This window comes from Protomyctophum bolini, assembly GCF_963924005.1.
Source record: "Protomyctophum bolini genome assembly, chromosome: 15".
NCBI classification, from domain to species: domain Eukaryota; kingdom Metazoa; phylum Chordata; class Actinopteri; order Myctophiformes; family Myctophidae; genus Protomyctophum; species Protomyctophum bolini.
This window is the reverse complement of record NC_137876.1, coordinates 6,679,304-6,706,806: the sequence shown is the minus strand read 5'-3', so window position 1 is coordinate 6,706,806 and position 27,503 is coordinate 6,679,304. Positions and strand designations below refer to the sequence as shown.

The 27,503-nt window shown below is 42.6% G+C and overlaps 1 protein-coding gene across 1 annotated transcript in view; it reads left to right on the top strand.

The window, feature by feature from the left end:
- myo6b (myosin VIb) overlaps positions 1-24,789 on the top strand; it is a 42,347-nt gene extending 17,558 nt beyond the window's left edge. The window contains exons 13-33 of the mRNA XM_080783294.1: positions 2,953-3,110; positions 3,580-3,671; positions 4,510-4,582; positions 5,891-6,018; positions 6,952-7,047; positions 7,184-7,354; positions 8,134-8,172; positions 8,431-8,524; positions 9,619-9,749; positions 9,962-10,039; positions 10,147-10,276; positions 11,018-11,108; positions 12,586-12,736; positions 13,746-13,954; positions 14,572-14,650; positions 15,478-15,635; positions 16,244-16,291; positions 20,435-20,538; positions 21,475-21,609; positions 22,680-22,898; positions 23,271-24,789. Of these exons, the coding sequence (XP_080639420.1) occupies positions 2,953-3,110; positions 3,580-3,671; positions 4,510-4,582; positions 5,891-6,018; positions 6,952-7,047; positions 7,184-7,354; positions 8,134-8,172; positions 8,431-8,524; positions 9,619-9,749; positions 9,962-10,039; positions 10,147-10,276; positions 11,018-11,108; positions 12,586-12,736; positions 13,746-13,954; positions 14,572-14,650; positions 15,478-15,635; positions 16,244-16,291; positions 20,435-20,538; positions 21,475-21,609; positions 22,680-22,898; positions 23,271-23,470 (2,584 nt within the window). The 3' untranslated portion in view covers positions 23,471-24,789. The remainder of the gene's footprint in view (positions 1-2,952; positions 3,111-3,579; positions 3,672-4,509; positions 4,583-5,890; positions 6,019-6,951; positions 7,048-7,183; positions 7,355-8,133; positions 8,173-8,430; positions 8,525-9,618; positions 9,750-9,961; positions 10,040-10,146; positions 10,277-11,017; positions 11,109-12,585; positions 12,737-13,745; positions 13,955-14,571; positions 14,651-15,477; positions 15,636-16,243; positions 16,292-20,434; positions 20,539-21,474; positions 21,610-22,679; positions 22,899-23,270) is intronic.
- Positions 24,790-27,503: the final 2,714 nt, after the last annotated feature.

Genomic DNA, 27,503 nt, shown 5'->3' with positions numbered 1-27,503 from the left:
GTCGACAAACAGATCAAGTACAAAGCTTAGAAAACAGCCACAGAAAGTGGCAGTAAGTAACTTGGATACCAGGTAAACATCTTAATAACATACCTACTTATCTGTGCGCAAGCAAACAGCATACACTATACATCTCCTCTATGTATGTATGTAACATAAATGGCATATTCACAATGGGCATTTGCTCACATACAGTACAGTTTCACAGCAATTTAAGTTTATTATGACGGTATTCTGAATATGAAAGATTTGGGGTAATATGAAATTGTTTTGGGTTATTCCTTTGATAATTCTTCCTTCATTACGGGTTCTTGACGCATTAACGTGTACAGTAATGTCTTTAGTTTACCAAAACAAGGAATATATACAGTAGGGTGCACTAGCAGTACAATAATAGTGGTGGTGTATGGTGTTTGAATGACAGGGCTAGGTTTAGCAGATGAATATTTCAGGAAGGCCAGATGCTAGCTGGCCCAGCCTGGAAGTGTTTTCTCCACATAAATTATGCAGACTTTATGTGAGGGGAGACTGGAGGGAATGGCTGCAGTACAGTATAGCTGGCCAGGGCCTGGTGCCTGCCCTGGAGAGCAGGTGGGGAGAGGAGAGGGGGCTGGCCTCTGTCATGAAACCCCACAGTGATCCTACTCCGGCCCGTGTGGAGGTTGAGGATCACTTAGGTTAGGTTAGGGGGTTGGGGTGGTGGTGGTAGTTGCTAATCCTCTAATTCGGGTTAGTCAGTGACCCTGTTCCTATACAGTACTGTCTGTAAGGCTTTATGAAGTATAAGGCAGTGATTTCTCAACCTCATTTCAAGGATCCCTAGTTTGATACAGTATGCGATTAGACCATGGACCCCCATTTGGTACCATTATTATTATAATTTTTGAGGGGCGCTAGGCCCTATAGGTCCTATGTCCAGCTTTTAGTGTGTGTGCACAAACTTTGTCCTACACAAATATTAAATTCCCATCGACAATTGACAATGAATTGACAATTCTACGTCAACACAAACATCGCCTTTCAACTCTCAACTGTCAGTGATGTTTTATCTCTGGAACCCCTATATACACTGTAAATCCTCAGTGTTAATGTAACCAAAATACCAAATAGACCAGTTACAGGTTCATTTGGTTCCAGTTGTACACTCTCTGAGTTACAGAACCACGAGGGTTCATTTGGACCTGTGGTGGTCTCTGGAACCGACGTTGAGAAACTGTGGTATACTATAAACCGTGGGTATATAGTACCATTGGGTAAAATAAACAAAACTTTGGGAGGATTTGATAAATGAATGCCCTCAAATGCTCTTTGTGTTTTCTCAATGATTGCATTCAAATTCCAGTGGTGCTGAAAGAAGGAAAAGCCTGGACTGTTTGATGTGGTTAGGGAGTGCGTTCTGTTAATGCACTGTGAGCAAGTCACTTCTGAGAAAATAACCACACTTTAATCTTTTGCTTTGCGTCGGGCCATACAAAAGATTGGCACTGTGCTGCTGTTGTTTTCTCACTTGTTCTCAGTGCATAATTCCTCACATACAACAAGAAAAAGGACTATTCAAAATAACGTGGATAAAGGCCTGCCATTGCTTAAAATGGACTTGCATTTTTAATCGAGCGTCGTCTTTTTAGTGGACTTGCTGAGTTGAACTCCAGTGCCCTGTGGAACTGCACTCGGTTCATACATTGAACCCTGCTGAATAATTGAAACAAAATGGTGTTAAAGAGACATTAGAGATTCAAGCAGGGTTCGGGGGACTCCATATCCAGTTTTAATGTCTCACCTTTATCTCAGAATGAAGCCCTCATTTAAAAGTGCTCACCCAGCTATAATGTAGATCGGTCGGAGACACAAAGGTGTGTTAATCCTATTCTGCAAGAACTGACCCGTTAATACCAGTGGCGTTTCCAGAAATTACATTTTGGGCAGGCAAGGATAACTTTTTGGACACGCAAGATGTGTTAATTGTCGTTTCCCCGGCCCGCGCACAATCGTAGCATTAAAGGTTTTCAAAGAGATATACCTGCCAGACGAGTAGGATACAAAGGCTGAAAGGCTCGCATTTACATTCCAATGGGTGATTGAGGGTCGCGCTCTACCGCGACGGCCAATCAGCTGTCCACTAATAGTCCTCATGTCTTGTTTTTGTCCTCTTTTTTTTCTCATTGTATGGATTTTGGCCAGAAATGGATTTGGACAGGCGGACGCCTGCCCTCGCCTTATTGTAGATACGCCTCTGATTAATACTGTAGAACCTTTACTTACTTTTGTCACGATGTGGTTCTGGAGATGTAGGTGTTATGTCTCACTGACAGCTGTTCGATGGTGCTGCGCTCATTGTATGTTCCTGCATGCCTTGTGATGATTGGGGGGATTATCTTGGATCGATTACTTCAGTCTCTTATACAGAAGATGATGTGATGTTGCTGCTTCTCCGGTTGTTGATATATTGTTTACTCTGAGTTTGAAAGTAAAGAAGAGCTGTGTTAACCTGTGTGTCATGGTCCACTGATTCACAAACACAATAGTAGGACTGTTGAATAACTAGGAAAACACAAGAAAATAACCACGTCACTTACGACGACGAACTGACAAGGAACTGAAAACACTGGGGCAAATATATAGACAACACAGGTGGCTAGGGTTACACTAATACAGGGAGGTGAGACAAGGCAGGAGACAGAAAACAAGGCAGACAGGAAATCACAGAACACTATTACAAAATAAGGTACAGAACACAAATACAAGTAATAAGTCCCAAAACACAGACAAAAAGTCCAAGGGCAGAGGAGCGTACCGTGACAACTTTAGCATGGAAGCATGTAAAACTAGGGGAGAAAAAAGCAAGTACTGTAAGTGTGTCCCAATTTCAGATTGACTTGCAAATTCTCCACTGTGTCTGTCTGTCTCCCCAGGGTGCTAACCCTAACCCTAACTCTGTGTCTGTCTCCCCAGGGTGCCTCTGAGGGTGGAACAAGCTAACAATGCCCGTGACGCCCTGGCCAAAGCCGTGTACAGCTGCCTGTTTGACCACGTGGTCAGACGGGTCAACCAATGCTTCCCATTTGAGAGCTCCTCCAACTTCATCGGAGTGCTGGACATCGCTGGTTTTGGTAACCAGAGTTTTGACTTCCGTGAAATAATTAAAGTTCTGATAGCTGTATATAGAACGCTACCAAACCAAGGGGAACATTTGATCTCCAGTATAACTCCCCAGATGACGTAATGTTTCAACCTATTCAAACGTTGGTCAAAACTGTATTTGGAAGTATATTTTTGGGAGGTATGTAATGGTTGTTGTTGTTTAAACGGGTTCAGTGTAGAAAAATCCAGTGTTGTTTTATTACTTTAGTCTTTCAACTTGTCGAGTGTCAAGTTCAAACAGACTCTTGCCTCTTCCTGCACTTATGTTTAAGTACCCTAAATTGCATCTACAGTGTTCACTTCAATTCACCCAAGGAAATAATATCCATGTTACTGCATTCATTAGAGCGCACAACTCTAGTACAAATTTGGCTTTCTGGAAATCGATCATAATTCAAAATCTTTCAACGCCTCTTCTGTTTTTTTTCATCCCCTCAGAGTATTTTGAACACAACAGCTTTGAACAGTTTTGTATCAACTACTGCAATGAGAAACTGCAGCAGTTCTTCAATGAGCGCATTCTCAAGGAGGTGGGTGCAGCCAAAACATGAATTAACCCATTTTGTGCAGGAACCCCTTTTGGTGTTTTAAAGTATTATGTTATATTTAGCTATTGAAAAATAGCAGATCTACAAGCTCATAGCGCTTGTAGGTCTGCTATTTTTTAAAAGTCGTGAAAATGTCGCGCAATTCTTATTTTAGTTAAAACATTTTTAACTAAAATATTGGCTTCTGGGGGTCCCTAGAACAACATATATTCCGATGGGGGTCTGCGACCAAATACAGATAATTCTGTGGGTCCTTGACATGAAAAAGGTTGAGCACCACTGACATAGAAACATGGGTTTTTCAGAAAATTTGTTTTTTAATCGACCTCAGTCCAAAATGGGTTAAACTCATTTAGCATGCTCAGTAGCCTAGGAGACCTGCTGCGAGCGGTGCCACTCACGCAATCTTTTACCAGCCTTGAGTAAGTGAAACTCCTTTTCTTTTTCTGTGGCTGTTCTCTCTCTCTCTCTCTCACTCTCCTGCTCTCTTCTCTTATTAGAATGATCATTTCTCAAGGGACATAGCAAGGCTTGCAATTCTCTCCTCTGATCTCTTGCTTTATGTGTTTCCAAAGGTCTCCAATTAAACTGCCACAATTCTAATCTCAGCCATTTGTGTGTCCAAAGTTCTGTCTGTTTGAAGTAGAAGTTTTATTTTGAGGTGTAGGGAGCCTTAAGTCGTAAGTCTGAAATAACCTGGAGCCACACAGTGAAGTCAAACTGATTCTATGCAAAAATAAAGAATAACTCTAAGAGTTTTTACAAGAAAGTGCACAATGCTTTTTCGTGGTCTCATTTTAGTTTTGTTTTGTGTCTATAGGAGCAAGAGCTGTATCAAAAGGAAGGACTTGGAGTAAACGAAGTTCATTATGTGGATAACCAGGACTGCATAGGTAGGTGTTGCTGTGAACATTCTCTCTGTAAAATAATACACCGTAACATCAAACCAACACCTTTTTGATTTCACTAGTCATCAGGGCACTAAGGTAGCGGGTCCCCAGAGAGCTCACTGTTTCACGCTGTGAAATCGAACAGAGGCACGGAGAGGCTGATTTAGATTAGATCTGCCCATGGAGTGAACCAGATGCCTGAACGAGTTGGTTTTCTGAAGGGACTGAAAGAGGAACTGTGTGTGTGTGTGTGTGTGTGTGTGTGTGTGTGTGTGCACACGTGCGTGTGTGTGCGTGCGTGCACGCGTGTATACACTTGTGTGTTTGTCCATATCTAAAGGCTGACATGGAGGCAGTATATTGGGTGGTTTTACCATGGCAGAGAACCACTGAGTGGCATCCTGGCACATCATTAAGCTGAAGTGACGTCTTTGAGGACTCATAGAATAAGAGACGCAGGCGTCTGTAGAGCCCTTCTTGCCACAGACCTGCCGAGAATGATGGAAGTACTGTCATATCTGCCCCGTGGCAGTCACCTGTCAGATCCATGGAAATACTAGTTCTCGTTATCCACAATGTTGAAATATCTGTATCTAAAGGGAGCATGCGTAATGGCCATTTGTGTGGATTCCCTCCTAATTGTCTGTGTCTCGGATCACGAATGAATCCTCCAGTAATGGTTGAAGTAGTCAGTGTGGGAAGGTGAAGTGGTTTGATTTGTATTTCAAATGCACTGTGATTATTCAGGTTTGAGGTTAACTGACAGCCATGAATAACGTTCATGACTTGCAAATTACTATTTGCCTGGACATTAATTCAGTCATCAATCTGCAGGATTTATGCACAGATGCTTCTTCATGCAAATTTGTCTGAGGTCCTTGCTATCAGGTCATATTCGAAACTCAGAGCATCATATGAATAATTCACAAATACAGCTACGTAAATGAACATCCGGATGAACATATACTGTGCCTGAATATTCACGATCAGACACAAACAATGCGCAATTGGAAATTTCCAATACTTAACATGTTTTCACAAAATGGTAAAAACATGGTAGGTGCCATGGCATCTCAATGCAGACTCGAGAGACTTAAATTTGATGAAAACGTTTTGTCCTGATTCCTTGAAATTCATTTTTGCTGGATACACAAACACGCACAAACATATACATACAACATTCAAAAAGTTGGAATTATAATACACAATATTTATACTGTACAATTTAAAAATTGTCATAATAATAACTGAAACGTAACTTAAACATGGCTGCTTTGCATGACTAATTCAATGAGTTGATGTTGTCTTTAGACCTGGTGGAGGCGAAGCTGGTGGGTGTCCTGGATATTTTGGATGAAGAGAATCGTCTACCTCAGGCCAGCGACCAACACTTCACCGTGGCTGTACACAGCAAACACAAAGACCACTTCAGACTGACCGTGAGAATTCTCTCTCCCTCTCTCTCTTTTGAGCTACCTGCTTCAGTGCCTCTCTTTTATATCCTCTCAATCTGTCTACTTTCTTTACTTCTTTCTGTCTCTTTCTTTCTTTTATCCATTCATTCTTTATCTCAATCGATTCATTCTCCTTTTCTCATCGTTCTCATACAATGAGGTCTGAGAGTTGTTTCGCTGTCATTGTGATCATTGCATTGCACTTTCTTCGCTGATGACGTAGGACCCCAAGCCCTCCCTCTATCTCAATCTCTTTGTAGCTATTGTCCCATCGCTCATGATACGTTTTTCAGCCAAGCGTGCAATCCTTTTTGAAACGAGTCTTGACACCGATTCAAGACCGAATTCGGGAGCTGGCTGCCTGTGACCACATTATGTGGACGGAGATTATATTATTGTTTAAAAAAAAGAGGGTGATTCTTTACATTTAATGCACACAAAACTTAGACGAATCTGCCAATGCTTAAAGAAATGTAATGTAAATAGCAGTAGTCTGGCCATGCCAGGCTACACAAAACTATTAGTCATTGTCTAGAACAATTTCTAAATATAGTGGATGCTAAAATATGTGCAAAAAATTTTACACACCAAGAGAAACTCTAAAAGCTAATGAATATCAATTGACTGCTCTGCTTTAGATAAGTTTTGTTAATATTACTTAAGTAGAACTGCAGAATTGTTGATTAATATTCATGCAGGCAAAAGCATTTAATAACTGTAAATTAGATTGCTGATTGTTTCTCACAATGAGTGCGCTGTATATCTCATAAACCTTCAGTAATAGATTTCCAAACAATCTCCACTCTCAAAGAATCTACTCCTTTGAGTTTCTGATTGATATATCAAATTGGATAATATGACACATTTCAGCACTGAAGTGAAAACGCTCATATCGTTTCTTGTCACGTCACCCTGCAGGTCCCCAGGAAGTCAAAGTTGGCCGTTCACAGGAACGTCCGGGACGATGAAGGATTCATCATCAGGCATTTTGCTGGAGCGGTGTGCTACGAAACGGTATAATTATAGCCCCGATTTTATTAATTAATCCTTAACGACTCACACCCTGTACTTAGTTGACCGGAGTCCCCCAGGGCTCTGTGATGAAAATAAAGTAACACTGTTCCACTGTTGCGTGCGCGTGTCCTTATAGATCCGGTTCGTGGAGAAGAATAACGACGCCCTCCACATGTCCTTGGAGTGCCTGGTGAGCGAGTCGAAGGACAAGTTTGTTCGAGAACTGTTTGAGAACTCGAACAATGCCAAGGACTCCAAACAGAAGGCTGGCAAGCTGGGCTTTATCAGCGTTGGAAACAAGTTCAAGGTGAGAGACCACGTGGGTCTTGGATCCTCTATTGGTGTTGAGTGTTTTCTTCTCAAATGCAATAAAACCATTCTTTTTTTTGACACTTTATATGAATGATTCACCCCGTGTTGCCTTGAAATCCTAGATAATTGTTGAAAAACATAGCACATCCATCCGGTAAATTATGTTCATGAGGTTAGACGTAAGGTATGGGGTACATTAGAGTCCCCATCACTCACATTGCAAGAATGAATACATTTACCACTCAACTTAAATTAAATTAAATAAAATACACTTTTCACATGGGGGTGCAAGGAGGTTGGGTTAAGGGGGAAATGCACCCTTTTGCACCCCTGTGGCACCGGGCCTGATGTGTACTGTGTATGCTTCAAAGAACTGGTAATCAATGTGTCTTGGAATCAGGGCTGGATATCTGATTGAAATGTCACATATCTGGTTTAACTGTTAAAATGTAGACAGTCTACAATGATGAAATAAAAACCAAAGGAGGAGACTATTAAAGAAGCAACAATTGTTGAGGCATTCATTCACTACATTCCCTAATAAATGTGTTTTTAACTCTGTTTGGTCTAGTACTTCACCTCTTAACTGTGATGCATGGCATCGTTGTGGATATGACTGTATTATTATTATGAGTTGAGTTTTCCTCATTAAATATATAGAACCCTGTGTCGCAAAAAGGGCAAAAGTTTGAGTTGCTTTTACTTTAATACTATCAGGGGACTGACAAGAGAATATAAAAAAATATTCCTACTGTATTATTTATTTGCTCACAGACTCAACTGAATCTGCTCTTGGAGAAGCTTCGCAGCACAGTGAGTAACGTCCAATGTTCTTTTTGAGAGTTTGAACTTTAACTTTAACTTTAATTACTCCCCCAAAGTCACATTCATCACTGAGTACATTGAAAGTATTTGTCTTTGAAATAGCAAACGATGTAAGCAATACCGTATAGTAATATAGCAGAAGCTGCTATTTGGATGCGGGCTACCATGAACATTGTAATACAGAGGCTTTATTAAGGGTAAGACAATAAGACGCATGTTGTGACCGTTATTTCTCTGTGTTTAAAGGGTGCAAGTTTCATCCGCTGTGTGAAACCCAACCTGAAAATGGTCAGTCACCAGTTTGAAGGAGCCCACATCCTGTCTCAACTGCAGTGCTCAGGTATGTACAAAAAGAAGTAAGTAAAAATAGTAAAAAATCGCAAATAAGTTTAGGGATAAGGGGTAAGGGGTGGCGCAAGATGGAGCCCTAAAGTCCCTAGAGTATGGTGTGGCAGAAAATACTTATTTCTAGCTGGGTGTCCCCATTGTGTCTCTGTCCATGGTGCTGAAATGATCAAATCCTTCCTTTCAGTTCAATTCAAAGGTGCTTTAATTGACCTGGGATAAAATATTCAACATGAAACAACAATACAATCTGCACACCAGAATACTGCTCCAATTATGGATTTCTTTCTTTATTGGACGGAACGTTTCGAGCCGGGAAGCTTAGTTTTTAACCCATTCTGACCTGAGATCAGATTCATACGAGGTTTCCACTGGACTACACACTGGTCTGATTAACCCATTCTGACCTGAGATCAGATTCTAAAAATGTCAGTCGCTCTTCGATTTTTCAAAAATAGCAGACCTACAAGCTCGTAGCGCGCCACTCGGTGGCGCGCTATGAGCTTGTAGATCTGCTATTTTTCAATAGCTAAAGCATAACATGATGCTAACACCAAAACGGGTTCCCGGTCAGAATGGGTTAACATACAGTACTTCCCTAATCTGTCTTGGTCCAGTTGGCAGGTAATTAAAAAGTCAGGAACAAACTCTGCCTTTGCTTGACAGACTCTCCAACACAAATCACACACGAGCGAAAGGTTTAAGTTTTGCTGCAGGCGGTCAAAAGCTCTCTCCCAGGTGTGGGTGGAAGTGGAACACACACATTGCAGGAGCGGCCGGTAATGGTCAAAAATCCAAAAAATTGAGCGGCATTATGAAAACAGTCACACGCAGGGCTCTATTCTGTACCTGTCGCAGCAACACTAAACTTCTATTTATCCTCCATCGCACAACTGTGTCGTTTGATGAAAAGAGCAGATCCTTTAATTATGAATACCAGACTTTTACTTGTAACCGAGTATTTCTTCATTGTGGTATTGATACTCAAGTGAAGAATGTGAGTACTTCTTCCACCGCTGCGTACAGTGACTGTCTCAGTGTCCAGATGTACAGTGTTTCAGACTGTTTCCATGTGCTTGTGTTGGTTAGGGATGGTGTCTGTCTTGGACCTGATGCAAGGAGGTTTCCCCTCCAGAGCCCCCTTCCATGAGCTCTACAACATGTACAAGAAGTACATGCCCGACAAGCTGACGCGCCTCGATCCTCGCTTCTTCTGCAAGGTATGGGCCTCCCGAACGACCGGCTTCCGTCATGCATTATGTCATATATACGTACAGCTTACTTTGCACATTTCCAGCGCATGGGTTTAGTTGTGCCATTTGGTACTGTTGATCCATGTAGCTTGTGTTTAATCATAAATACTTGATGCTTAGCATGATATTGCTGTGTCATGGTATGTACGTATGTGTGTTATGTCTTTGGTCTCCTCCAGGCTCTGTTCAAAGCCCTGGGGCTCAACGTTAACGACTACAAATTTGGACTGACCAGAGTGTTCTTCCGTCCTGGAAAGGTACAGGAAAGCCAGCCCCACCATGTCATGTTTTTCACTTGCAGGTCATTATACAAGGTCAATGTACTCTAGGTATCAAAATAATTGTGCATCCTTCCGTCCGTCAGTTTTCAGAGTTTGATCACATCATGAAGTCAGATCCACAGCATCTGGCAGAGCTGCTGAAGAAGGTCAACCAGTGGTTGGTGTGTAGTCGCTGGAAGAAGATCCAGTGGTGTACTCTCTCGGTCATAAAACGTATGTCAACATCATGTTATCCACATCCGCAGAAATCACTGCAGGGCCAGGCCCTACTGCTACAAGTCTGTTATCTGTAGGACATTATGCAACCACATGGAACAGCAAATGCATTGTGGAAATATGAAGTATTGTAGCCTAACTTAGTTTGTAAGTTCAGTCATTTCAGTTTTTCGAAGAAGGAATTAAGCTGCTTTTTTAAGATGCTTTTTGATGCGGTAGAACACTAATATATCATACATCAAGTTGACCCACTTTCTATTTGTTCCAAACAGTAAAAGCACAAGGCAATCCGTAGGAATATAGAATGTGACTCTAAAAGCAACCCCATGAACCATTATGCCATTATCCCTGACAATTGGTATTGATTTTCCCCATTATTCCAAAGAGTAGCATGACTCCTGTTCATTTATGTCAAAGCATTAGTTGATATTACATTACCTTTAGAGCAGTACACTGCCTCCTGCACATTTCACATTTCTCAGGATAGTTCATTACTGAGACTAATTTATTTTTCCTCAGTTATTTAAACAGGTGAGTTCCATTTAGATAACATCTCCTTTTTTAAGGGAGCCCTGGCCAAGATAGCAACAGAGAATGCAAACATCATAAATACAAACATTATTTGCTAAACCTAAACAGTGGAAAGACGCTGATAAAAAAGCTAAATAAGGAAGCCATTATAATTTCCAATTGAATGAATCTGTCACCAACCCTTTTTGTCTCAAACACCTCCAACAGTGAGTCACAAGATGACGTACAGAGCCTCAGCCTGTGTCAAGATCCAGAAAACGGTCCGTATGTGGCTGTGTAAGAGGAAGCATAAGCCCCGGTGAGTGTCTCTGTCTCTCTCTCTCTCTCTCCTTCTCTCCCCTCTCGCATTATGTTCTTCCCCTGTGAGCATTAATATATATGCATGCTAGGAGTGGGCTTCAAAAGCATGGGGCATCAACTGTGAAGGGGACTTCAACTGTTTCTTCTACATAACAAAATCACACCTGTGTGCAGTAAGGGGCGCTCTTATCATCGTACGTACATCATCATACATCATCTCATTCCGGCCAATCAGAATCTGCGTCCTCACCTTTGTCTTTAAAGGGACACTTCACCTTTTTGCAAAAACATATATGTTAATGACGTTTAGAAGCTTTAGATCACTTTCCTGGGGGTATTTATGTGTGTAATATGTGGTTTTAGATATTTTAGATTGTAGCAGTGAGCCTGTTGTCTCTGATGTCATGGACACTGGTCTCACTACCTTCCTGGACTACAATTCCCATAATTCTTTGGTGCACTGCTCCTCCTTGTGGATAGGGGGGAGAGCTGTCTTACTGAGACAACATGTAGTCCAGGAAGGAAGTGAGCCCAGTGTCCATGACATCAGAGACAACAGGCTCACTGCTACAATCTAAAATATCTAAAACCATATATTACACACATAAAGACCCCCAGGAAAGTGTTCTAAAGCTTCTAAACGTCATTAACATATATTTTTTTGCAAAAAGGGTGAAGTGTCCCTTTAATGTGTGTGTTACGCAATGTCTGTGTTACTAAAAGCTGGATATAGGAGGGGCTAGTTCCCTTCAAAATAGGCAATTTAGGCATCTCTTAGGCATACGTCTACCTCAAAAAAGAAAATGGGCACTCGATCGTCCCCTTGGTCACTCTTTCTGTTCTGTCTTCCCCCTCCTCTCATCTCTCTTTCTTATTGTTACTTTTTACTTACTATTCATGTAAAGTACATTTCTTTTGGTCTGCCAGGAAACAAACATTTTGTCTATTGTTTTAGCGCTTAAAGTGTTTGAAGGTGCTCTGTGCAAGGCTCTCACTCCTACTTTATAAACATCTACAGTATGTTCAGTGATTTACGTTGCTGACATTCTGTGTCTGCCCTCCCTCCTCCCTACATCTTCAGATATTCTGTTCTTTTTCTTCATTCTCCTTGTGCATTCTCTTTACAATAACACTCACGCTTGATGGGGTTTGAAGAGTATTCCACATTGCTCATTTTGAGTAGTTCAAACAATCAAAAAAATCTCATTCTGGGAGTCATTTCCTACTGTATTGCTTTGGTCTGGAAAACTGCATCCATCGAGATGATGGATTCTGATAGAGTGTAGTCTAGTGTAGTGGACTATACACTACACTAGACATACACACTCCATGTGCGTGTGTGCGTGCGTGCGTCATATGCTTAAAATCATTCAGTAACAGTAGTTCATCATTCAGCTCTAAAAATATATGTTCATATATCTCATGAATATCTGATTCTATGTGCCCTGCAATGCATGCACTTTCTCCTCTCACAGCATTGATGGAATGGTGAAGGTTGGGAACCTGAAGAATCGGATGGAGAGGTTCAACGAGGTGGTGATCGGGCTGAAAGAAGACAAGCAGGAGATGGCCAAACAAATCCAGGACCTGGCCACCTCCATAGACTCTCTGCTGGCCAAGATTAAGGTGAGTGTTCAGACCTGGCCACCTCCATAGACTCTCTGCTGGCCAAGATTAAGGTGAGTGTTCAGACCTGGCCACCTCCATAGACTCTCTGCTGGCCAAGATTAAGGTGAGTGTTCAGACCTGGCCACCTCCATAGACTCTCTGCTGGCCAAGATTAAGGTGAGTGTTCAGACCTGGCCACCTCCATAGACTCTCTGCTGGCCAAGATTAAGGTGAGTGTTCAGACCTGGCCACCTCCATAGACTCTCTGCTGGCCAAGATTAATGTGAGTGTGCAAGAGCGCCGGGGGGGCTCCACTTCCAACGTAAGGCCAAGCAGAGAAGATTCACCATTTCCATTGACTGAAAGGCAATTTGAAACCCAGTTTCCCACGTTTGCAAGGTTTTTGAGTGGTTTTGAGAGATCGGAAAGCCTGGTATTCATTCTAAAGTGAGCCGTGTGATCCAGTTTAGAAAAAAAGAAAAAAAACTATAAAATAAAACTACCACTTTCGGTGGTGGGTTCCCGTTGGCCTTGCCAGAGTTGGTACAGTAGCTGGGCAGGACGATGAGTGAGAACAGAAGTCATAATAAATTCAGATAGGAGGGTGTCCGGGGGCTGCAGAGATACATTTCCCGCCCTCTGCTGCCAAGACTGATTCGTCTCTGTGGCTTGGCCATACGCTCCAGTGAACACAATTGGCCGTGTTCACTGGTGGGAAGAGCGTTCTTTGACACTGACTGCACTAGTGACTCCTACAGATTGCTGTTCCTGTTCAGTAGGGAGCAGAGACTGGTGGTTGCTGAAAAAACAACAACAACAAAGGTTCAGGTAGCAAAAGGTTAGACATTAGACATACCTCAAAGGCTTTTTTAAAGTCTCCGCTGCCTTGCATTGAGCAAAACTGGTGCAGCAAGAAATCTAGAGAACACACTTGAGCCTATATTCGTGTTGGGGTATAGAATATGAAATCGGTCCATGAATACCACCTATATGACATGTTGGTCATCCCCATCTCTTGACCTTTTAGGCCACGGTAATGACCAGAAAGGAGATCGATGCAGAGTACCAGGGGCTGGTGAAGCGCTCGGAGCAGCTCCTCTCGTCCATCAAGAAGAAGAAACAGGAACAGGAGGAGAGGGAGAGACTGAAGCACATCGAGGACGAGATGGACAGAGAGAAGATGAGGAGGGAGGAGGAGGAACACCGCCGCCAACAGGAGCAAGATGACAGAAGGACGTGAGTGAAGAAGGGGGATCGATGATCAATTCATCAGAAACGGGGCGTCTGTGGCTCAGGAGGTAGAGCAGGTCGTCCAATGATCCCTGGGTCGGCGGTTCGAATCCCGGCTCCTCCTGTCCACATGTCGAAGTGTCCTTGGGCAAGACACTGAACCCCACATTGCCTCCAATGAGCTGGTTGGTGTGAGCTCGCCACCATTGGTGTGGGAATGTGGGAAGTGAGGACGCTGGCGTCGACTGTTCGCCGCTTCACCTCCCAATGTATGAATGAATGAACCATTGTAAAGTGCTTTGAGCACTTGGAAAAGCGCTATAAAAATGAAATTCATTATTAATTGAAGTGTTGGTAGAACCAATTTGGTTGTATACTGTAGCTACCTGAAACAGATGTACCAGCTATGTTTTTAATTATAGACTGCACTGACAGAATCTTGATGTGATTTTTGAGAGTTCACAGAGTGCAGAAGCTACAGATATATAATCATATAAGATGATTGACACATTTTGGTCTTACACAGTACTGTATGATTCCCAGGTAGCTACAGTATACAACCCAGGGTTCCACCAAAGGCTGTCAAATGAATAACGGTTTGTAATCTCCTGTCCTGACCTCAGGAAAGCAGACATGGAGCTGAAGAGGAAGCAGGAGGAAGAGGAGAGGAAGAAGAGAGAGGAAGAGGAGAAGCTTCTGCAGGTTTGTACAACTTCTTATTTGCCAGCCCAATAAATTGCAACCTGAATATACAGTTTAAAAACCATACAAATGTCGCAAGAAACAATGATAAGTCATTTAATCTAAACAGAAACTGCCAGGACTCGGGGCGCCTACTTCTTGGTTGAAACTGATTTAATTGGGATGTGTCTATAACCTTCCTACTGACATATTTGGTAACCGTTTGGTTGGTTGTCAGTTGAACGACAACCTGTGATACGGTGTGTATACCCAATGGCCTATTACCTAGCAGTGAGTTATTGTTTACTAATGACTTAAATTGTTTTTCCTTTTCAACTATAGTCTAGTCAGCATTGTCTTTCCTCCCTCTGCCTACTCCCCTGTGCTCTCAACTGTCACCTCTGCTAACCTCACCGGTATCTCTGTGTCCATATATTCCACTGCCTCCTTCATGCCCACTGTCTACTATTGAACTAAACCTTTTCATCCCTGGGCACACTCTACCATCTGTGTGTAATGCCCTCAGCCTCTGCGTAATCTCTCACCGAGCCCATTCTCTCTGTCTTGACTGTTGAGGCCCAACACTGATCAAAGCAGTTGTTCCATTGTTTTACGTTGACGGGCAGCCTCACACTGTGCATGCCCTCTCAGCTCAGGCAAGCAAGCCACTTGCAAATTTGCATGCTGTCGCCATTACATTACTTTGCTTTGAGCCAGTTTGACACCAGGCTGCCATCAGCCATGGCTCACGAGTCTCCCAAGATTAGTTTTCAACGTCTACTGAACACAGGCAATGTTTAGTTTCTACTGTGAATTTCATGGCATCTTTTGTTGTGTGTTTTCCTTAGGCTGAGATGGAGGTCCAGCTGGCGCTGGACCGCGAGGAGGAGGTCCAGCGTACCACCATGGTGGAACAGGAGAGGAGAGACAGAGAGCTCGCCATGAGGATCGCCCAGAGCGACGCTGAGCTCATCACCGAAGACGGACAGGCAGATGGCCTGCGCAGGTGCAGTGCCATTATTCACACACAGTGCTAATCCACAACTAGCATTATTCATACAAATCCATAGTTTGTTCATGTACATCATCGCTGTCAGGCGGGAACCTTTTATGTTCCACTGTTTTGATAGATCAAATGTAGTTATATATTTTTTTCAAGATGCAACACATTGTGAGCTTGTAGGATGCTGTTGTCACTGCTTTTGCACGATACTCATGATGAATTGTGAAAAATCATAAAAAGATGAAATATGGAGATACAAGTGCAGTATAGAACACGTATCAAATGTCAAAATCAACATTGCACATGTAGTACCATGCACATAAACATAATATATTCCCATGCACTACTGCATTACAAAGCACAACTGCCATTCTTAATTCCATACCACAGTCTGTTTATGAATATGTTATACACACAAACATAATATTCACAGTGCATTTGTGCATAATATACAATGCACGTGTGCATGTTTGCACAGTAAACAGTATACTGCACGTATAGTAGTAGATAAATTGCACAATGACTGAATATTTAACCTCAGGCGGTAAACAAAGTTATTTTAATCTCTGCCTGCATGTGTAACCTACATCTTTCCTGTTGTTCTCTCCCAGCAATGAGTTCACTGCTCTGCCTATCTCTTCATCCTCATCAAGAGCCATGTAAGACTTAACTACTGCTTCCTATAACCGCCCCTTGTCCACGCTTCACCTAATGCAAATAACTGCCCCCCGCCCCGCCCCCCCAATTAATCCCAATCTAAGTACCAAATCTCTCTGCATCCCAGGAGTACACCTTCACCTTCAAAGCAGCCATAAACAATCAGCCATAATTATTTTGAGAAATCATCACCATGAGTCAGATCTGGGAGCATGTGCGTTCCTCCCTGCATCATGAATCAATGTGCCGTTTATATACAACATGTATGTTGGGCATGCCTGCTAACTGAATGGTTAAAAACAGAAGATGACGTGGTGAATCATAATGGGGGCTATTCTATTTCTGATTCCCTGATTGTCTCTGTGTTCTTCAAGGCTAAAACTGAGCTTAATGTTTTTTTTAAACTGTCGAGTATGTTGTTTGCAGTGCAGGTAAACAACACAAGCTTATAAATCCATATTCAACCTGGCATCCCTATTTTGGTCATGTCAATTTACAAGCTCACAACTCGCTGCATTGCGATGCGTTGTGAGCTTGTACATCGGCTATTTTCGCTGCACGATGCCATTGTATGAAGTATAGAATTGGGTGTAAAGTGTTTGAGGGTTTGGCAACGTATGATGCTCTCCCATTCCCATTGCTTGTACTTTAGATTGTACCATAGATTCTGATTAGTTCTGCAATTAGCCACGTGTTAAATATTCACATAGTACTGTAATACTGCTTATAAATGTAATTGTTATACAGACATTCACACGTCACCTGTTCTGTACCCAGTGCAATGTGTTGATTGTGAATATTCACAATATCCCAAAATAAAATGGAAAGGTAAAAGATACAAGCGCAAGTTACGCACGAATATCCTAAAAATGATGGGTTTAAAAGATTACATTCTATTTGGCATTTAAAAGACAGTTGGAGTCTGTTGATTGAGTAGAATTACAGTACTACAGTATGTGAATAATAATTTGAGGATACTGATATAGCTACTGATAGCTATATCAGTAGCCTTGAATTATTTAGTGTTTAGCCACCTTAGCTATGATGTCTGTTGTCAGTCATCTGATCCCATGTCATTGATGGACACATGCTACTGGCAGGTAGCTTATGCATCCCGGCTGGAGCGGAGGATTAGCAGCTTTGCAGCTCAGAGCTGTGGGCCCTCTCCTCAATGTCAGAGCTGTCACTGTCATCATAAACCTGCTCCAGAAAATGATCACGACAGCACTGATTAATTGAGCTGACAACACCTTGTCAGTCGTCAAGGAGAAATGAGATGTACTGTAGAAGCATGATAATGTTTCAGTCTAGAATCTGTATACACACTCGAGGTTGGTTGAGTTCATTCCTGCATACATTGGATGGGGGTTTCATCAGGCTTACATATTAACTTGAATGCCAGCACTGATATATCTAGAGAATGGTGTGGCAAATGTAAGATCTTGTGGCTTCTACTAGCTACATATCAAAGCTCAACACGTAGGTTCAAAGCTGAACCTACATACATAATTGTGACTCACATGACTCATGTGACAAAGATCAGAGAATCTCATCTCACATTTGAAGCCATACCTATTTTTTATTTATGAAACACTCCAAACTAACTTATTTCCCCCGCAATTTGACTTTGATAATATCAGTGGCATTTGCACATCCTTCCACATCCTCTGTGTAAAGCTGGCACCAGTTCCAGTGGGTACCAAAGAACATTTGGATTTATAGCCCTTAATCTCAGCAGTGTTAGCCCAGGCATCCAGAGAGACCACACTATGTGTCTTTCTCTCCATTGGAAATTATGCTGACCCAGGGTACTCACAGAGAAAGCGCTGCAGTATAGTTGGAGAGCTGCACAAATTGCCACTTGTGTTGCACCTGCAGGACTTAGGTGACATTCACTCCAGAGAGCTTTGCTGCGATTAAAACGAATCCTGCTGCGCACTTTCAGAAAGTGCACTTCGTTTGGCAGGTGTGAAGGCTCATTCGAATCCTAATGCCTATCAAAGAACCACATTCTACTCAGAGCAAAAACAGGGGTTTCGCTTCGCTTCCAATCGCACTTGATTACGATTCGGTGCAGGTTGTGAATGCAATCCGCAGTAAATAAAGAAAATGAAGCAAACAATGTGGCGGGTAAGGAGCTGAACACAGTTGGAGACGGAGAAGGCATATTTTACGCAGCGCAAAGATGTCCCGTTACCGTGGATAGACGTGGTCGAATGAGGAGACTGAAGCCCTGATCGAAATGAGGACGAGTACATTAATCAATTGCTTAAGAAAACACATAAAAACACTGCAGTGTATTATAGCCTACAGAATATTCTGTCTTGTCTGTCTGTCTGTCTGTCTGTCTGTCTGTGCCGTAAACATGGAGTGCTGTCACTGTGTGGGGACTGGGAGTGGGAGTAGGGACTTTCATCTCGATAAACTTGTAAACATTTTGCTCTGCTGTCTGTTATATCAGTGCGCTCAGTGCTGTGCCTCCATTCCCAAAATAACAGTGCGTGGCTGCGTGTGTATAGTGAGAGAGAGAGAGGGGGGGTCCAGTCCCAGAACGGCACGACACATGCACGTTATGAATATAATTTTATCACCATAGATTTCACTGTGTAGGCTAGTTTATGAATGGAACACATTGATAAAGGTCCCCCCTGCTGCGTTTCCAATTGCTGTGGATGACAGTGTGAAGGCAAACAGCAGCAAATTAAATATGCAAGAATCCCAACTTCTCCGCACATTCGCATCGAGTCTACCGAAGTATTAGGTGGGAATGTGACCTTAAACCAGGGGGGCAGTCAGACAGATATTTTGTGAAGCCACTAAGGGAATCGGGATTTCCTGAAAATTCATATAATGGCCTGTTGTGGCGCTGTCATTGGGCTCAAAAAACCCCATAGCTCCATAGAGATCCATGTATTTGGGCCCAACTTCACCTAGACTGTATTACCTTAATAAACATGGTCATGAATACTTTCTGCTTCCAGTCACTAGTTTAAAGTCTAATTTCTAATGTCATAATATTCTTTTTGGAAAATTATGGTCCCATTTATTAAAAAAATTATCATAAAGTCGCGTATGTTCTGAGGGGCGTGGCTACCGTTACAGTCTATGAACGGGATCCCCCACCCACTCGAGTCTAAATAAAAACCAACGAAGAAGAAGGGGGGAAGTCCCGCCTCGTTGTCTGGGCCAGCCAATGGCCAGCTGGGCCCAAACGGATCTAGAAAGATGGCGATTTACAATTCAAGGACTGACAGGCTTCATTTTACGTCCATATCAGACCCGGAGAACGCTTTGTCCATATTTTTTTTACAGTCTATGCCTTAAACACAGGGAAGTAGTCCCGACTCCTGCAGAATACAAGAACACACTACTGATGAGCAGAGCTGGCATTTATTTTGTATATCTGTGTGCATATTGTCCCGTGTTACACATCTGGGGAGCAGTGGGGACCCCCAGGGGTGTTTAAGAGGGTTCTAGGGAGTCCCCAGCTAAAGGAATGACAGTTAGGAATCATCTGGGGACCCCCAGGGGTGTTTAAGAGGGTTCTAGGGAGTCCCCAGCTAAAGGACTGACAGTTAGGAATCAAATGGAGTCTATTATTGATTTAGCTGTCGTGGAACAGGAGGGGTGGAGCTCAGACACTCTGGAGCAGTCTGCTAAGTAGGCACAGATGCAGAGGAGGCATCGTTTACACTCTAGTGCTATTAGATGGACTATAATAGTGCCATTAGATGGACTATACGTGTTCATGTAGACTAGAGTATGCTCTAGCTCATTTTCATGTTATACAGTGTATAGTGATTATGTTCATAATTATATTTCTATACTTTGATCTAACCTCACTGTTGATTTGTCACCCATCACATCTCCCATGATTGTCTGCTAATTGCCCGCTTGATCTGGTCTTCAATGGATGCTTAGCATGTTCTAATAACTTATTTTCTTTTGCTTTCAAATAACAACTGTTGCTAGCTATTCCTTTCAGAACAGAGATTTTCAGAACATCCCGTCCACTGTGTGAAACCTCAGTCCTCTACCATAGTGAACAATAGCTTACCTGACCTCCATCTCTGCCACTCAAACTCCCCAGACTGATTCTCGGCTGTGTTGTTCATTCTCTGTCTCTCTGCCTTTCATGCCCTCAGGGGTCCTCAGGTGCAGGCAACCAAGGTTGCTGCCGGGGTGAAGAAGTACGATCTGAGCAAGTGGAAGTACGCCGAGCTGCGGGACGTTATCAACACCTCCTGTGGTAAGACGGAGCAGAGCAGAACACATGAACACACCCCAGGGCATGCATCTCAACACTGGGCCTCATCAATTGTAGTACAGTACACACTCACACATGTCCGCACAACACACTCGCGCATAGGACGCACGCACACACACAGTCACACACACCACACGCACACAGACACGCACAAACACACATACACACAGGTGACCACGGTGGAATGCATTACACTTACACACCTCCATCATTCCAGCATGATTTTTTATTCAGTCGCCATAGTTAATAATTAAACATCTGTCCATGTTTTTGAGACCCGCAATTAGGTCATTATGTGCCTCAAATATGACGTAAATTTGTGGCAACACAAACATTAAATACCATTGACAATGAAGGGAAAATGTACGTCATATGTAGACGAGCAAATCGGCTAACCAATGACATAAATTCAGTTGTTCATGAGATGATGTATGATGATGTTACTATAATGATAAGAGCGCCCCTCACTTCACACGGGTGTGATTTTTTTAATTGACGTTTTTGGGTCGGGTAGGTCGTAAAATGTGTGCTAATTAGTAAGGCCAGACGGGGCCTCGTGCCAGCCCAGTTAGGGCCCAGGTACTGTAGGGCGTGGGCCTTAATTTTCAGGCCTGTTGAGAACTCTAGTTTTCCCCCGGCTGCTGGGCGCGGCTGCGCTAATAACTTTGGGGCGGGGCCCGTCTAGAGTTTGAATGGACAGGTATCAGTCAAAAGGGAGGCATCGAGGAGGAAGGATGGATGGGGAAGGATCAACATATGGAATGTCAGACCAGGTCAGCTCCATATATGGAGATCTAGGGGATTGAGGTTTGAGGTCAGATGTAGAGTTGCTGGCCGGCTCCGTACTGTAGATAATGTTATGGTTTTTATCATTACGGTTATGTTTGTGTGCTGACTGGTGGCCTCTTTTGCGTGCAGACATTGAGCTGCTGGCGGCGTGCCGGGAGGAGTTCCACCGACGTCTGAAGGTCTACCATGCTTGGAAATCCAAGAACAAGAAACGTGACGATGACGGACCTGACCAGAGGGCCCCGAAATCAGTCACCGACTATGGTGAGTTGTGAGAGATCACTTATCGTTTGCTCCTTCCTGTTGCATTCAGTACACTGCTTATGAAACATCATTTGAGAGATGAGTCTTTGCTGTGTATTTTTTGTACTCGTACATAGAAGAAAACCTCACCTTCTGCCCCTTGCTTTTTGATGACTAAAGCATTATGAAAAGTAAATATATAGTTTGCCCTTGTTTCAACCATTCAATTAGCAGATGAAACAACAGGGCAAATGTGGCTGTTTTCCGTCTGGCAGTGTGAAAAGTATTTGTTGAAATTGGCAAGTAGGTACTCACACAGCCACAACTGGCAAGGCCATTCTTTGCTCATTTCATTCTCAACTCAACCAACCTTTATTTAGTTAAATTTATTTAAATGTATACCTGTAGCACACAGGCACACACGCACGCACACACCCTACTCTCTCTCTCACATGCATACATTAATTCTCTTAATTTCCATACTTTTTCCATCCCTTCACTAAACGTTTTCACTCTTGCTGCAAGGCTATTCCCTAAGGCTCTAGACTTGGCTTTCAGCTTTACCTATTTTTTCTCTATTTCTCTTTGATCCATTTTTTTACTTTATGCCTTGTTTTCTAACCCTCTTGTGTTTAATGGTGTTGGATAAACCTTTCCTGCAACACTCTGTAGCTTGTAATGATTGTTGTAAACAAAAAACACAAAAGTCTTGCCCTTATCAAACTATTCGATAAACTCTTGGCCATGGGTATTAATCACTCTCTTTGTCTCTGGATTTTAGACTTTCTGTCAAACCGGAAGCAAGTGGTAAAGATAGGCAACATGCTTTCTCAAACCATGACTCTTAACACTGGGGCCCCCCAGGGCTGTGTTCTCTTAACACCGGGCCCCCCAGGGCTGTGTTCTCTTAACACCGGGGCCCCCCAGGGCTGTGTTTCTGGGGGTCCCCACATGTGAATGTGTGTCTTTTTGTATGTCTGTTTTTAGTGCACTGAAACAAATTCCAATCAAATCCGTTGACATGGCAATAAAGTCTTCAATTGAATTAACGCTGTTTGTTTGCTCCCTGCATTGCCCCGCCCCCACCACAGCCGAACAGAACCCAGCTCCTTCGATAGTAAACCAGCAACAGGAAGTGGCCATGAACCGTCAGCAGCGCTACTTCCGTATTCCATTCATCCGGCCAGCGGACCAGTACAAGGACCCCCAGAACAAGAAGAAGGGCTGGTGGTACGCCCACTTTGACGGGCCCTGGATAGCCAGACAGATGGAGCTACATCCAGACAAACGCCCCATCGTGTTGGTGGCTGGTAGGTCTTCTAGAACTGATTCAAGTTTTAGTTTGTAACGTTTACATTATAATAGCATACAGTGTATATAGCTATAGACTATATAATATCTATACTGTATATCATTGGCATTTTATATCATTGGCATTTGGCACGAAAAGAGAGTCGAGCCAGAAGGCAAAGCTCTCTGTCTACCGAGCAATCTTCGTTCCTACTCTCACCAATGGTCATGACGTGTGGGTCATGACCGAAAGAATAAGATCGCGAATACAAGCGGCCGAAATGAGTTTTCTTCGACGGGTGGCTGGCATCTCCCTTAGAGATTCATACAAAGATACTTGTTTGTATGAATATTGTATGTTTCTCCTGACAGTATGTACCTCCTCTGTACAGGGAAAGACGACATGGAGATGTGCGAGCTGAGCCTGGAGGAGACTGGTCTGACCAGGAAGAGGGGTGCAGAGATCCTGCCCAGGCAATTTGAAGAGATCTGGGAGCGCTGCGATGGGATCCAGTACCTTAGGAGCGCTATCGAGAGCAAGCAGGCCCGCCCAACCTATGCCACTGCCATGCTTCAGAATCTCCTCAAGTGAACCACGTTGGACTAAGATAAACAAATAGACGGCACACAAACATGGGCTCCCGTCAACATCCTGACGCATCTTGTATACTTAGTTGCATGCCGGTGTCTCACACAGAAAATAGCAGCTGTACAAGCTCACAGCGTGTCACGCTGTGATGCATTTTAAGCTTGTAGATCTACCATTTCTGGTGTAAGACACGAGGCACAACCAGGTACAGTACATACGTGCTTGTATGCTATTCCCAGTGAAAGGTTCCACCTTCAGTCACTATGATTGGCTGAGATGCGTGAAGGGAGAGCTCCATTAGATGAACATGATAACCTATTTTGTCTGCAGCAGCTTGTCAACTCGAAAGGCCATTGGCTGCTAGTCGGCGCGGACACTCACCCGCCCCACCTACACAGAATAATACTCGGTCACAATACAAATTATTAATTAACACTGAGGAATCTTGTACTGTGCATACAGGCCCGTACACATGCTCAGATAAACTCACTAAACATCTCAGCAGACACGGACACAAAAGCATAAACACGCAGACTGTCAGTACATGAATATATGATGCCTACAATGCCTACAGGAATGACAAATAAGTAATACCAGAGTGACACTCATTCTTTTTTTTCCCTCAACTTTATTTTGCTGTGTAATTATTGGTGCAGTTAGTTAGTTATTTGAGTTATTATTCTTATTGATCTACGTATGCTTGAATGGAAAATGCCACTATGGGGCCTTAAAACTGCAATACTGCTGCGCTCCAAGGGAGTCTTAATTGTTTTTTGATTAAAATCGTAATGGACTGGAATAGCTATGTTTGATTTTTAGAAGAAACACTGCATTGTTGGACTTTCAAATAGTGTGGAGTAAGCATTATACATTATTGTTCCTCTAAGGTTGTGGTTCATTCACCTATTCACACGTCGGCCATCTTGCCATTAAGTTAATGAAATGCCAGCCCGTTGCCACCCTGCTTTTTCAATGCAAAATGCCAACATGGCCGCTGTGTGAAATGGTGTTTCGGGTATTACAAATCTACTTATTGAGTGCTACGTACATCATCTCAAGCAGCTCCTATAGATGCTGAAAAATCTACTTTGTCTTCGTTAAAGTTGTCTCGGTTCTTAACATCAGACTTTTAAAATGGAAACAGATATTTTTAGATTGTTTAGAAGTCATTGTATATTAGTACTTTGTATTAGCCGCCTACACGTTGTCCTTAAAAGCTCAACATCGACACTTTACATCAAACTCGACAAAAAATGTCTGCTGCATTTACTTTTTGATGGCTTTTTATGCAATACTGTATTTATGTTAATCCACATACTGTAACGGTGAAAGCGGCTGGATTCATTGGCATTTATGTAGTGTCTTTTCACATTAGGTAATATAATGATTATGTTCGCTGGGAAAATGAATAAAATGGGAAACCTTAACATTTTGTAATTTGATCATTAAGTAAGTCTAGTTTGTCAGTTTGAGGATTGTTATAAAGTGTGTGCGTGTGTGTGTGTGTGTGTGTGTGTGTGTGTGTGTGTGTGTGTGTGTGTGTGTGTGTGTGTGTATGCACCAACGCTTTGCGTTGGTGCATCTATCCAAATGGAGAGACTGAATGAAGGACTAGTTGCACTGGAAAGTGTATTTGGATGGCTGGTGCAAGGAGAAGTCACCACGCTAAATATCATAACTGAAGTTGTGGACATTGAAGTGATGCACATCAGCGTCAGAGAGGAACAGGCACTGTCAGATCAGTTACGCAACTTTTGGGAAATAGAATCCCTTGGAATCCACATGAAAGAAATGCATTCTGAGAAGGAAGACATGGCAGTGTATCAGCGTCTCACACACACACACACACACACACACACACACACCAAGTTCTTGAGCTTAGTCCAGTTACCCTGGGTAAACATAGTACCTTTCCTTTCCTTTTACACACACACACACACACACACACACACACACACACACACGTTTAAATTACTCCTATACATTTTGCCAAACATCACACACTCTCCTATCCTCCTGGTGGAGGTCTGTGCTCAGAAGGGCACTTTTTCTATAGTTAATTTCTGCATCTCTTATAGGGCCCATTTAACCATATACTGTATATAGCCTCCCACACCTGTGCGTGGCCAATGGACAAGCTGCCACTCACTCAGGCTTGATTGGATCGATTGTGTGGGTTACTCTCTCCATGAGCCTTTTGACAACCGGACACGTCTGTGGGTTACTTTGGAATTAAGGACATCTGAGCCAATAGTGTGAAATTCCTTAAAGCGCAAATAACATGCATTTTAAAACTGCTTTTAATATTTTATATCATATTGTCTATGTCCCTCAAAGTTATTTCTAATGGTTTGAGCCTCAATCACCACTCTGATATAACCAGCCATTGTCATTTCTTTCTGGACTTTGAAAGCAGTTTTAGCTGCAGTACCACAATGTCCTGAGGTGGTGGGGGTGCCGATATGCATTATTTAATATTTGAGTTACTGATGCTAGATAAAACCAGGCTTATTTCCATTCCATGCCAGCTTGGAAAATCAACAATGGTGGACATTGTAAACAAAGTGGAAATGCAAATTTGGAACTGAAGACTGAAGAAGAGGAGGAATTATACAAAGTAGGGTGACATTGATGACATCACGATGAGGACAAAATCAGCTGAGCTGTTCCTGAGAGCAATTTCCATTAAAGCACCAGTATATGATATGAAAGCCTGATTGTTCAAAAATGGTTATTTGTGGGGATAGAAAACACATATGGGAGCCTTTAATCTAAAATAACAAGCTCTCCTTGTTGTTACAGTGACTTAGAACTGATGGTGGCCTCTTGCTACCCAACCTTACACTATATTCTTGGGCTTTCACATTGTGGGCGCTTCTAATGGTTTGACCCTGCAGCTATAGACAAATCCATGGAGCAGTGCCCTGTAGGCCAGGTGTAGTCAACCTCACCCCATGGCAGCCTACACTCTCTGTCTTACTGTTGTTTTCATTATACTATGCAGACTCCACCCTTTCCATTTCTAATCAACCAATCACAGTACAATAGCAATAAACCAAGATGCACCCCATGTTCTAATCAATAAGAGGCACCACTCAATCAGATCTTCAGGCACCAATCACTCAACAAACCAACAGCATCTTCCTGTGTGCACCTTCTGTGTGACTGCAGGGAATATACAAGTTTCGAGCATAACATACATTTCAACATGAATGTGTAGGCTACTGCTGAACATAGAGAAAATGTGTCTGCAAGAGGCTGCTCTGTGACCATCCCAATGAACTGACATTATGATTATTTATGAGCGCTTATAAATATAATTATACATGGTTATGAGAAGATCATAATGTCTTATAAGTGTATTCATAAATGCGTTATAAACATGGGATGCATAGCAAGTGTTATACCCATAAATATATTAGCCTAAATACCAGTGATATTCGAGTTTCCCCAAGTAATAATAATAAATAAAACAGCTGTACTATATTTTCATGCAAAAAATTGTTTATTCGCTGCTGTGAAATGGAGAAAGGTGTAAAAATAAAACAAAACAAACAGAGTCAGAGTCTAGACAGAGTCTAATTATGGCATAGCTTCCATGTACAATCAGTGGGAAGTAAGTCACTATGTGTGCCGTTTGAGAACGAAGCACCAATCGGGTGCTAGTAATAATGTGCTAATTGAGCTTTGTGTGCTAATGTTGATCACATGATGCTACAGAGCTTGGCCTTGTGGTTCACTACGTAGCAGCAGTGTCAGCTTAACTGTGATTCCCTGGCATTGGTCTATACTTTTGCAGAGACAGAAATAGAAACAAAGAGATAGACAGGGAGATAGACAGGGAGACAGACGGAACCCTGTTCTAGAGGGCCATGGCCCCTTCGGCTCCACGCCATACAAACAATGTCCACGTCTGGACACCAGTGAGTTATGGTCATCCCCAGCACTCGTTTCCTTTTTTAGTAGGTCAGGATGTGTTATTCAACAGATGAAAATACATTAGCCAATATGTCCAGCTAAAATTAACATTGCTACT